The sequence below is a fragment of the Tyto alba genome, unplaced genomic scaffold, assembly GCF_018691265.1.
Source record: "Tyto alba isolate M040663 unplaced genomic scaffold, T.alba_DEE_v4.0 Super-Scaffold_13, whole genome shotgun sequence".
Lineage (NCBI taxonomy): Eukaryota > Metazoa > Chordata > Aves > Strigiformes > Tytonidae > Tyto > Tyto alba.
The window spans coordinates 16,843,677-16,856,083 of NW_024881275.1; the positions used below are offsets into that span (position 1 = coordinate 16,843,677).

At 47.3% G+C, this 12,407-nt stretch overlaps 2 protein-coding genes across 2 annotated transcripts in view; one reads left to right on the plus strand and one right to left on the minus strand.

Moving 5' to 3' along the window:
- ELP1 (elongator acetyltransferase complex subunit 1) overlaps positions 1 to 8,686 on the plus strand; it is a 33,356-nt gene extending 24,670 nt beyond the window's left edge. The window contains exons 28-36 of the mRNA XM_033001734.2: positions 1,125 to 1,186; positions 1,688 to 1,750; positions 1,876 to 1,936; positions 3,823 to 3,936; positions 4,597 to 4,708; positions 5,842 to 5,969; positions 6,371 to 6,525; positions 7,535 to 7,613; positions 8,547 to 8,686. Of these exons, the coding sequence (XP_032857625.2) occupies positions 1,125 to 1,186; positions 1,688 to 1,750; positions 1,876 to 1,936; positions 3,823 to 3,936; positions 4,597 to 4,708; positions 5,842 to 5,969; positions 6,371 to 6,525; positions 7,535 to 7,613; positions 8,547 to 8,614 (842 nt within the window). The 3' untranslated portion in view covers positions 8,615 to 8,686. The remainder of the gene's footprint in view (positions 1 to 1,124; positions 1,187 to 1,687; positions 1,751 to 1,875; positions 1,937 to 3,822; positions 3,937 to 4,596; positions 4,709 to 5,841; positions 5,970 to 6,370; positions 6,526 to 7,534; positions 7,614 to 8,546) is intronic.
- Positions 8,687 to 11,086: 2,400 nt separating this feature from the next.
- ACTL7B (actin like 7B) lies at positions 11,087 to 12,190 on the minus strand. Its single transcript, XM_009965402.3, has one exon. The coding sequence runs from the start codon at positions 12,188 to 12,190 to the stop codon at positions 11,087 to 11,089; it is 1,104 nt and encodes a 367-aa protein (XP_009963704.3).
- Positions 12,191 to 12,407: the final 217 nt, after the last annotated feature.

Consider the following 12,407-nt stretch of genomic DNA (forward strand, 5'->3'; position numbering starts at 1 on the left):
CACAGGGAGGGATGACTCACCCATTACGGTCTTGAGCAAAAGACAGACTCATTAGGGAAAGAAAAAACCCATCAATTTCATTCAAACACCAACACCGCTTAACAGAGTAGGACAGTGAGAGGTATTACCATATCTTAGAAACACCTTCCCCCCAACTCTTCCTTCTTCCTAAGCTCAGCTTTGCTCCCAATATCTCTACCTCCTCCCCTCCCAGGTGGCACAGGGGTCAGGGAATGGGGGGTGCAGTCAGTGTCGCTGCTCCTTGCTCCTTGGGGGAGGCTTCTTCATGGTCTTCCCCTGCTCCAGCATGGGGTCCCTCACAGGAGACAGTCCTCCATGAACTTTCTCCAACATGAGTCCTTTCCACAGGCTGCAACTCTTCCTGAGCTGCTCCAGCATGGTTCCCTCACAGGTGTTGCGGTCCTCCTAGCACCAAACTACCAACAGCAGAGGCTCCCCAGAGTCCCAGCATTCTTTGGGTGCAGACGCCTGCTCCAGCGTGGGGTCTTCCACGGCCTGCAGCTTGGCATCTGCTCCACTGTTAACCTCCATGCGCTGCAGATCAATCTGCGCTCTCATCGTGGGCTGCAGGGGGTCTCTGCTCCAGCACACCTTCCCCCCGCTCCCCTTTCTTCCACTGATCAGGCTGTTCACACAGCTGTCCTCTTCACAACTCCTCCTTACAACTCCAACTCTTCCTCCCAGCTTCCCCTTCCTAAGTAAGTTATCGCAGAGGCACAGCCACCATCACTAATTGGCTTGGCCCTGTCCAGAGGCAGGTCCAACCTGTAGCTGGAGGAGCTTCAAGAAGCTTCTCACATGGGGCACAGCTGTAGCCCCCTCCTGTGCTACCAAAACCCCACCACACACACAAACCCAACACAGAGAAGAACACATTCATCAGATGGCCTTGAGGGATGTGTACCAGCAATTTCACAAGGAACTGGCTGATGATGTTGCAAAGTAATGAGTTCTTGGCATCAGGCAGCCCTTCTTTTTACTGGGCAGATTGAGTAAGTGTGTGAGGAGGTAGAAAGTGCCTCAGTAAGTGAAATTTTCTTTGTAGTTTTGTGGCACAGAAACCCATCTGCTTCTGAAATAATGAACACCACCTTTTCTTGTAGGAAAACTAGTTGAACAGAGGAAGCATGCAGAGGCAGCCATGCTCCTGGAGCAGTACACTCAGGTAATGTAATCACCCTCCTGCCTGTGCCATAGTAATAACCCCTGTCAGAGAGATATGCCATCTGTTTTCTGTGTTCTCTTGGGCTACATGTAACCCATGCATGTTGACAGCAAAACTGTGCCATGGGCTCTCTCGGAGAGGGCAAATCAGGTTCAGGTCATGCAATGAGTGGGATGGGATGAATGCTGTCTGAGTTTTTCCACTCATGAAGTTGCCTCTGCTTCAGTATGAAAAGATTTTGTCTCAGAGAGCTGAAGCATGAGGTCTGGAGTAAGGAAGACAGAGTTCCAGAGGGATTTCCCCTAAACATGGGAGAAGTAACATAGTTTGGTTTTGTTTGTTTTTTTTTTTTTTTATGTGAGCACTTCAAAGTACCTGGCACAGTAGTGCTTTCCTGTCCTGACTGTGATACTGCTGCTTAGAAACGTGTTTCTGAATAGGTGCTACCTGAATGTGTATTACCAGCAGCAGTAGCAGTACATAGCTGCTCTTTGTTTCTAGGACTATGAAGAGGCTGTTCTCCTGCTCTTAGAAGGGACTCTCTGGGAAGAGGCTTTAAGACTGGTAAGGCATTTCAGAGCACAAGAACCAGAGTAGAAATATTTCTTCAGAGTGCAAGAACAGAGGGATGGTATGTCAGATAGATCCATAAATAATACCTTTTATCTTGTTTCCCTTCCCTGATCCAGATTCACAAGTATGGTAGACTGGATATCTTGGAGACCAATTTCAAACCTGCTATTCTGGAAGGTGAATCTGTGCAAGAATCTAAGACTTCTGTGTTCTATAGAGGCTGAAGAAGGCCTTTACTGGGTCTGTGAGGAGTCACAGCACTCCAATACTGGAAGCTGTAAGGAAGGGTGCTTTGATTCTGCCAAACTGATGCTGCCCAGTTAGCTGCATTTGGCTGCACTCAATGCAGCTTGAAGCCCTGCAGTGTCATGGGCTCTTTTCAGCTTAGTCAAGCTCCTTAGCTCCTTTTGAGCTTTTCCAGACCTCACGGTCACAAACTGCAAAAGGGTCTGTGTCTGCATGTCCATGAACAAGCAGGACAGTCACTGTTCAAGAGCACATGTGTGCCAGCAGAGCTATGGACTAAGAGAATAGCTGGCTGTCCTATAAGCTTTTATGAGTAGTTTTTGAAAAATACTATTCTCCCTTCTATCCGGTAGGGATGGTTGGTTACTATTGGTTGTTTTTCCTTTTCATGCTATGGGCAGTAGGCTTTATCGGTTGAGGGATTTTTTTTCTTTAATTCAAACCTAATTAATGTAAAGAGATTTGGCCACAGAGCTTTGTGCTCTTCCTTGTTGTGGTTTAGGCCTGGTTGGCAGCCAACCACAATATGCAGCAGCTCTCTCTCCCTTCCCCTCCGGCAATGAGAAGGGACAGAGAGCCAGGCTTGGGGTTCAAGATAGGACTGGGATGGGGAAAAATCCCCCTTTTTGGATCACGAGCAAAAGGCAGACTCGTTAGGGGAAGAAAAATAAGAACACACATTTATTACAGACACTAACAACACATAACAGAGTAGGACAGTGAGAAGCATTGCCACATCTTGAGAACACCTTCCCCCCACCCCTCCCTTCTTCCCGGGCTCAGTTCTGCTCCCGATATCTCTACCTCCCCCAGTGGCGCAGGGGCAGGGAATGGGGGGTGCAGTCAGCGCTGCCACTTCCTTCATGTTTGGTGAGGGGAGTGTCCGAAACTTGTTTCTCCTGCTCCATCGTGGTCCCCCTCTCACAGGAGACAGTCCTCCACAAACTTTCTCCGACATGAGTCCTTCCCATGGGCCGCAGCGTTCCCCACACTGCTCCGTCATGGGTCACTAACTTCCTCCGACTGGATTCTCTCCCACGGCTGCAGCCCTTCCCGAGCTGCTCCGGCGTGGGACTCCCCCGCATGCTGCAATCCTCCCAGCACTGAATTACAGCAGCGGGGCTGCCTTTTCCCACGAGACCCCGGCCTTATTCGGGCACAGAACCTTGATCACCCGAGCAGGAACAACAGGCTGTAAATCAATGTCTGCTCCACCGTAGATCTCCATGGGTGGCAGGGGGGGGCCGCCCTGCTGTCTCCCCACAGGATACAGGGGGGTCTCTGCTCCGGCACACCTCCCCCCTCCTTTCTTCCTCCGTTCCTCCACTGACCTTGGTGTTCATGCAGCTGCAGCAACTCCTCCTCACCAGTCCAACTGCCCGTCACCACGTCCCTTCTTAAATACGTTATCGCAGAGGCGCAGTTGATTGGCTCAATTTCCCAAACAGAAGTGGAGCTGACGTGGAGCTGGGGGAGCTTCGAGAAGCTTCTCACAGGGGGCCGCCCCGATAGCCCCCTCCCCTGCCACCAAAAAACTCCACCACTCACTCAACCCAGGACATTCCTATATCAGAAACAGACTCTTGTTCTAGAAAATACTTGTCTGGCAGGTTAATCCACTCCACATCCAGGTGCACCTTGTTTGGTGGACTCCTGTACTAAAGCTTTGAAGTTCCTCCCCCTTGAGTCCTTTTGCATGCTTTCCACCTGACTTCAGAGCTTGCTGAAGGACTGTGCTCGTTCAGAGTTCTTGTGTAAAAAATGCTTTTCTGGTTCTGTTGGACAAATGTTCATATTCTGATTTTCTTACTGAGCAGCTCAGAAAGGTCAGCTGATCTTCCTAGATTCTCAGAAAACAGCATTTCTTCGCCATAAGAGTCGCCTGCAAGTGGTCCGAGAGCTGAAGGAGAAGGCTTGTGAAGGCCTGCAGGGTTTGTATTGAAATGCATAATTGTGATCATCTTTTTCTTTGTGGTTTACATTTGCCCTGGTGGAGCTGTGCTCTATTCTAGCTGCAGTGGTATCAACGACATTAGAGTAACATTCTTCTCACACCATACTTGGACTGTGATTGTTTGACCTTGCTCATTCTGTAAAGGCAGCTTTATTTTCAGTGCTATCTGTGTCACAGCTTTCATGAGATCAAAAATCACCTGAAAGCTCTTCAAAATGACACAGCATTGTCTCCACAGTGCCAGCTTGGCTGGGTCAGACAGTGCTCAGCATGTCCTTTGTTCTGAGTACCTACTAGACATATTCACCTGCCAGCTCACACAGACTCGGGGAGGTTTTCTGAATGCAGAGTGCTTTGTCCTGGTCCAGATTTGCTGCACTGAGGTTGTCATCCCTCTGACTGTGCTGTGTAATATCACAATCCTCATCAGGGCAGAGGAGCAGTGTTCTCACAACTGCTGTTACTTCTTGTGTGCTGGCTGAGTGGTGTTGAGAGCTGTAAGGCTTCAAAACACAGGCAGGTAGAATGAATCTGCCCAAGGAGCTTTTCCGGCAAGCTGTGTAGATTATCCAGAGAGGAAGCTTGGAATAACTGTGACCTTTTTCCATACTGTGACAGTCGTTAATATGTGTTGCAGATTATGAAATGCCAAATTTCCCAGAATTGGATCTTTTCTCTGAAACCAGTAGTGTTGTGACAGCCAGTGACATGACCAGCAAATATTCACACAGCAATTCAAGAATATCAGCGTAAGTATCTGTCTCCAAATTAGGTAGTGGCTGCCCTGGCATCAGCATTTAGGAGGGCAGCTTGCTCATGCTTGGCATGCTATTCCTCACAGCTGTGCATGCCTTGAAGCTGCTTTAATTACAGGCATTTCCTGGTTATTTTAACTCTTATTGGGAGGGAGAGAGCAGAAAATGCCAGAAGCTACGTCGTGCAACAGGAACTGAGTGCCTAGCGGAGGAGCTGTGAACACGGCCAGGAGCTGGCTCTGTGGGTGTTGGGCATGTTGCCAGAATAGCTGGCTTGTAGGAAGCTTCACACAGAAAATGGGCTGAGCTCCCCAAGCATTAACAGCTTCTGCACATGGCTTCTGCTCTTTGTCCTAGGCTTTGCACTTGATGGGTGGGGGTTGCTACTAAATCTCATACCGATGACTTCCCACAGTGGGCATCTGTGTTGCTTTTGAGTGCTCTTAAGAATGTGAGCTGCAGCGTGGGGTGGAAGGTGCTAGAAGCTGGTGTAGTCTGTGGGTCCACTTCTGAATTCCCTAACTGAAATGTGGGAAAAGTGTGGATTTTCTAGGGCAATTTCTGTGGCCCAGATGAAAAGAGGAAGACTATGCAACCTTAGTATTCAGCATACCTGTGTCAGAATGTGCTGATCATTTGGGGACATTGTGCCACTAGTACTGGCCTATGATGTGAAGCTACTTTCCTGTGATACAGCAGGAGCTGAGCTGTTTCAGTGCACAGCTTCTGGAGATGGAAGAAATGAGAATGTGCACAGGCAAGCACAGACCCTGGCCCCAGATTGTTTAAGTGGAGCTCAGCTTTGCCTGATAGTGAATACTGCCAAACAATTTACATTGCTTTGTTCTTAGAGCAATGCTTTAACCTTCCTGGAACACAGAGCAATCCTTTCTGTAGTAGAGAAACAGCCCAACTACTGAATTGTGTTTCAGACCACGAAGGTTGTCGGTTGAGTAGCATTGAAAACCCTGACAAAAAGATAGATAAGCTTACACGCAGTCCCCTCTCACTGGAAGGAGTAAAGACTTGTGTAACAAGTTTCACACACGCTGTTGATGTTCCTTCAGATTTACCCTGTTACAGCTGACCCTGTTGTGTGCACTATAAATAAGCATCCTCCTTTTCAGGCGATCCTCAAAGAACCAGCGCAAAGCTGAGCGCAAGAGATACAGCTTGAAGGAGGGGAGTCCTTTTGAAGATATGGCCCTTCTGGAAGTCCTGGGAGAAAACGTTCGTGCTGTTGAGACTGTGAAGGGTAGGACACTTGATGATCTTAATCCACCCTGTAGCTTGTGAAGACATCTGAGGCAGTGTGTGCCCTCTTGTTCTTAATGGGTGTTTCAGGGAGAGAAGCTGCCTGGTCCGTAAAACCACTTGTGTTGGACCTTGATTTTAGTTCATCTGCCTCTGCCTGGAAGACCATGTAATAGTGTGAGCTCTCCACATTTAAGTTTGGGAGCAAAGACATGAGGCCTTGTCAGTGCCATGACAGATTTGTCTCGCGTTTGTACTCGGTTACTGTAGGAGCTGGATAGGGACAGAACCAGTTCTGATTTGCTGCTCCCCTTCCTGTGCCCTGATACTAGAGAAATATACCTGTTTATTTAGCATACCTGTGTTAATTGCTATTGCTTGTGTTTCTGTTTCCTCCTGCAGCAGACATACACATCCTTCTGAAGCAACTTGTGCTGTTTGGTTATGATGAGCAAGCTCAGGCACTGCAGCAAGTCCTGGAAGAGGTTTTGGAGTTGATGGAGACCTCGATCCCAGAAATCTGGACTCCAGTCCTGCAGCAGAGTTCTGTCAACCCGGTCTGTGATGATCCACCATACCCATCACACCTGCTATACAGTACCAGTATCTTACATTCTCCAGCAAAGAGTCTGGAATCCTTCCCTGGCTTTCCAGATCTGCTTTTTCTCTCTAGAGGTCAAATAGCTATTCTGTGCAGTACCTGTCAAGTCAATACACTCTAGATGTGTACAACAGGTATAGCCTGCTGTGTCTCTTGCACTGAATGCCATGTTGGACATGATGAGGTCTTATAAGGCTGTGTTACCTTGTCGTAGGGGTGGCTTCTTTTCATAAGCTCTATTGTAAGCTATTTGTAGAACATAAGAACACTTTTATTTTTTAGGCCTGATGGTTGAAGTGTTAGCTTAGCTTTTATGTACTGGAGTAGTGGCTGTCTGACCTGGTGTTGTGAAGTGAAAAGCTACCAAGCTGGTCAATTTAGTCTGAACGAATATACCGTAAGGAGTATATTGCAAAAAGAAGGGTTATGTCAGGCTTCAAAGCTTCAGCGTAATGCAGAATAAGGAAATCACAAAGCCTGCACTGAATTGCCTTCCAAAGTAAAAGTTTATTTCTAAGAAGTAGTTTCTGAGTGTTCATGGTGAGCAATACTTCCCCAGTATCTTCTCCCTAAATACTAACTAGCAAGACTCTAAGGACAGATGCAAACTTTTACGTGACAGGGAGCTGAGGCTCTCAACTGAACTTTAAATATTGTTGGCACTATAATGAAAGTATGCCTGCCAAGTCATGGCACTTACAGTGCTGTGAAGTAGGTGCTGTGGTAAGGGTTCTGTGTCCTGAGAAGCTGTCCAAAAGCAGTTCTCTCTTTCTGCCTCTGTGTTAACTGTTCTGAGACTTTACTGGGCTTTGATCACATATTCCTGGTCCCATCGTACTGTGAGGTCTCCTGCAGGTAGCTGCTTCTGCTTTCGGAGTCCTAACAGCAAAGTTTTCTTTGGAGGTATCCCTGCTCGTAGCCTTGCTTTGTGCAGGTTGGAACATGGGTATCACTTCTTCCTACAGGTCCTGGGACCCAATTCAACTGCAAACAGCATTATGGCTGCCTATCAGCAGAAGAGGATGATGGCTCCTGTTGTACGAGGTTAGTTGAGGCTCTGAGTTAGGTGTGAGTGTGAAATGTCAGTAAGATCAGTAGGCTTTGAGGCTATCGAAGCATTGCTACCTGCCAACAGTTGTAGCATTTATTCAGTTGTAGGAGTTTCTTGCTTTTCTTTATGGTGTACCCTCCTGCCTTATGGCAAATTAGCAGCCTTCTTAATAAGGTTTTATTTGCTCTGAAGTCCTTTACTAAAACTATTGTCTGAACTGTGCTCCTGACTTCCTGTGTGTGTTGTCTGTCTGTTGTGAGGGAATTGGAAGTCTGATTTCTTAGGAAATGTGTTAAGCAATTCTACTTGTAACTTACCTGCTGAATTTTTCTGTCTGACTTTGTCAGCCAGGTCAGGCTCTTGACCAGGCCAGGCTAGTCTGTCATGGTGCTTTTCCATCTTTAAGTCCTTACAGCTAATACAAACCTAGAGCTGAGAGACCTAGCAAGGGCTGATCCCGTCTTCCCTCTTCCCCACTAGTCCTACGGTCTCTTCCCCTACTAGTCCTGGAATTGCCTGGAGAAATCCTCTAATAAACCTCTAGATGTGACCTGCTTATTGTCACTTGCCAGGGCTGGCTGCAGAGAAAAATCCTTGTGCCTTATTTCACTCTTAACAGAGCCACGTAGCGGTTGTGTACAATGTCCCAGTTACTGGTGAATGAATGGAGTTCTGCTTTCTGCCATAGATTGTTGCCTCCTTATTCTGAACGGTAACACTTCATGGAGAGGGGACATGATTTGCCGTTCTGCTGGGGGCACTCTTCCACGCAGGCTGGTGATCAGTCACTAAAGAGAGATACAGTGTGTCAGAGACTTCTCAGTGTCATCTGATGTAAAGAAAAGTAAACTGAGTAGTTGACAGCTCCTGAAGAAACCATATTGCTGTTGCCCTCCGTTCTGACACTTGTCCTTTTTGCTTTTCAGATCCAGAATTACTTATTCCACCAAAACTCAGTAAAAATCTACAGTGGAAACTGCATCTTCTCCAATAACTAAAAGCCAAGGAATCCCAGTATACTCTGAGCTGTAACTTCTCATAAAATTTCATTACATCTTTACCTAAACCATGGTTGTCCTGACATTTCTGTTACAGTATTCTTATGGCTGTACAAGTGAAGGGTCCCTCTGCCAGGTGCAGCTGTGACTGTGACCTGTATGGCATCACGCTAGTGGGGACAGCCACTCATGTCCCATGGCAGAGGTGGTTTGTGAGGTTGGGAAGTAACAGGGTTTGCAGCTCAGAACACTGCTGGTTGAATCCAGCATTTCCTGCCACTGTTACCTCCCTTCTGGATGAAGCAACCCCACCAGTGTTGGACAGGCTCCAGTGGATGCTGCCTGCTGTGATGACAGGTCACATTTTAGCCTAGTTTAGATACCTCACCAGTAAGTCCATAGCAATAGCAAATTGTTGTAGTTGCTAAACAAATTAGTTGTGTTTTCTCTGTTGAAGCTGGATGTTGATAATACCAGATACTCATCAGAATCACTTTGTTACATCAGAGTGAACCCTGAAGTACCAACAACCATTAGTGTTCTGAAGTTGTGCCTGTTTGCACCAGGGAGATCATGGGTGGAAGAAAACATGAATAAAAGCAGGGGGAGGGGTGGGGAGTGTCAGTGTCACACACTGCTGGGTAATACTACCCTAATTATCTGAGTTTAAAGAAGATCAGCTAATGCTGTGTATGGCACTGGTAGATCATCAGGTGTACCCTGATTATGCTATGTGCTATTGCAGAACTGTTTCAGCTGGAAATTGATCTAATTTCATAGCTGAAAATTGGGTTTTATCCCAGAATATTTCTGCAATCTGACTTGAGAAGTAACAGCAGCGGTCCTGGGAGCAGAGGAAGGGGACAAACTGCAGGCGAGGCTGGAAGCCCTTTCAGCCGTAGCAGCCCCCTTCTCCCTCACTTAATTTTGGCCTGGCAGCTGCTGTGTTCAATGCAAGCCATTTCAATCCATGAGGTGCTGTGGAAAAATGCCAGCACAAACAAGACACTTTTTGTCTGTTGAAGGTACCTAATGGCACAGCAATGGGCTGTGTTCTTACTGCACTGCATTAGCAAGTGTCTAGTGCTGCAGTTCATTGGTTTTGTGATGCAAAAACTGCATTGTATTGGGATGGCCATGTGGGCTTGCACTGTATGTGCTGTACTGTGTTGGGGTTCTGGAGTGGAGAGGTAAAACAATACTTTGTCAGTGTTGCATTAAGCACTGGAGTGATGTTATTTCCAGCTGTTCCAAGATACCTGGCCTATTCTGAGCGGTGTGAGGATGGCTTAAGCCTGTTGTCAAATACTGTGCCTACACTGGAAGGAGATTCTCCAAGAGTAAAGCCTTGAGATGGCAAAACACATGAAAGGCTGCACAGGCTGAGTGTTTTAGTGGATCTGAGTCTTCAAAATGGTGGCAGAACATAATCCAAGATGAAATATAGAAGCCGTATTTCAGATTTGGAGGAAAGGGTGATGAGGGAGTCTGTGGTCCTCTCCAGGATATGGAGGGCCCTGGCTCTGCAGCTGAAAGGTGACCCTGACACTGCTGGTTCCTGGCATTCCTAAATCTGATGCCAAGAAGTGCTGAGGTCTTGCATAGCACAATCTATTCCCTCTTTAAAGAACCAAGGACAAGGTAAAACTGCTGGCTGACTGAGGATTCATGCTTATGCATAAACACAGCAGTTCCTTTAATGTATGTATATGGATTCTTTTGCTTTACCATCATGGTGATGGTCAAAGCTGAAGACTCTCTGGTCTTAGGCATGTTTACCTGTTCTCCCATCAAGGCAAAATCACTTTAAATCTGCCATCCAGGTGGAAGACCAGTCTTCTAAGCTGTTCATATGGTCATTCATCACTGAACTCCATTGTCTTCCCCTATCCCCCTCCCTCCTGAATGAACTTTGACTAAGGGGCAGTAGACCTGGAAGCAGCATCTGGTGTCTGAGCCTTCAGGGGCGATGTCCTGCTTCCTACTTCTGCAGTTGCTGAAACTTAGCTTCTTTTCAGCAGCAGCCAGGAGACTGCTCTCACTTGATTTCTACTAGGGTGCTCTTTTGCTTTCCTAGTGATCCGTGGCATCTTGAAATATAGCCTGCCTTAGCTGCTGTCTTTACAGACATGTTGAATTTGGTCTTCTGAGTTCTGTGGAGGCTCTTGCAGGTGACAGTTATCAGGAATTGGAATAAGCTATTAATGCAGAAATATGGAGTTAGCTTAAGAAATGTCCCAATTTCTGAGCAAACATGGCTGTATGGAAGTCTGATTCTCTCATTAGAGTAGTTTGTCACCTGTTTGCTGTCTAGTTTAATTAAATACAAAATACAAAAGAAAAAACCTTCTACAGGCACACAATAACACCATCTCTTAATTATAGCAAGGGGTGGAAGGGAGGTGCTCTTGGATTGATTCATGTACCCATTGTCAACACTGGTGTTCCTAAGGCACCCAGTGTCTTCCTCAGAAGCACTTCTTAAAAATGCAAGAAGGACCATGTTCTTCATATTCAGTCCTGTAAACCCAGAGCTCCTGGAAAGAGTGGAGGGAGGCCAGGATAGACCCACCAATCCAAACGGAAGACTTTCTTTGAGGGAATGCAGCTGTGGTGAGATTGTCACTAGGGCACATCTCAGCCAGTTCCATTTGGAAGCGGTCAGCAAAGCCCTCCATCATCGTGCTGCCCCCACACAGGAGGATATTCCTCACCATTTTTTTGTGGACGTCAGCATCACATTTCTTGAGACAGGTGAGTGTCAGCTGCAAAAGCCCTGGCTGCTGTGAGCCAAGTAAGGCTGGTTTGAAGAGTGCTTCAGCGCAAAGGAATCTCTCCTTGCCTACAGTGACAAGGCGTCCATCCGGCAGCTCGTAATCCATTTGCTGTTTCTGAACAGGCAAACTCAAGTCCTCTGTAAGGTCCAGAGAAGTGTAGCAACACTTCTCTTTGAGATCTTGTACAATGTTCAGCTGGTGTTCTGCGAACACGTTTCCAGACTTATTTAGTAACTTCATGAGGTAACGTGTGATGTCCAAGCCAGCATAATCGACTTTCTCGGTGATGCTACGTATAACATAACCTTCATAGATGGGAACCACATGCGAAGCACCATGGCCACTTTCCACCACGAGAGCTGAGGTTCTTCCGTAAGAGTACATGGATAAATGGGACTGGTAGGCAAGATGGATGGCAGGCACGTGAAATCCTTCAAACATCATCTCTGCATATCTCTCCTTGTCAGCGATGGAACACAGGGTGGGCACTGACATCAGAACAGCATGGTCCTCTGGCTGAATTTTCATCCCTGTCAGGAAAATACGCCCCAAAGTATCTTGGACACAGTTCCAGTCCACCACTATGCTGTGCCTTACCGGGTTGATGAGCACCAAGGGTACGCTGCTGTTCTGAAGCTCTCTTCCAACAAAGGTTTCTTTTGGATTGTTCCCAGCCTCCTGCATGGGCTTACCAACTGTAGATGAAACGATGTAGGAAGGCCATGGGTCCCCTGCAAAGCCACACTTGAAGTAACCTGTGCCCATGTCTACAACTACTGCTTTAGTTTCCTTCATGGCCTTGAGGCTACCCGTGGTCCTGGCTCCGTGGCTGTCCCGAATGGCTTGCGTGTGCCGCTGCCGTTGTGCAGACCTTTCCCAGAGAGCTGTGACTGCATTGCCCTGCCACCGCGGCACCTGGGGTCAGCGCAAGCAGCAGAGGCCTGCCTGGAGCCCCGGTGGCAGGGATTCTGCTGCTAACACTGAGTTATGACATCATACCCCGGCTCGACCC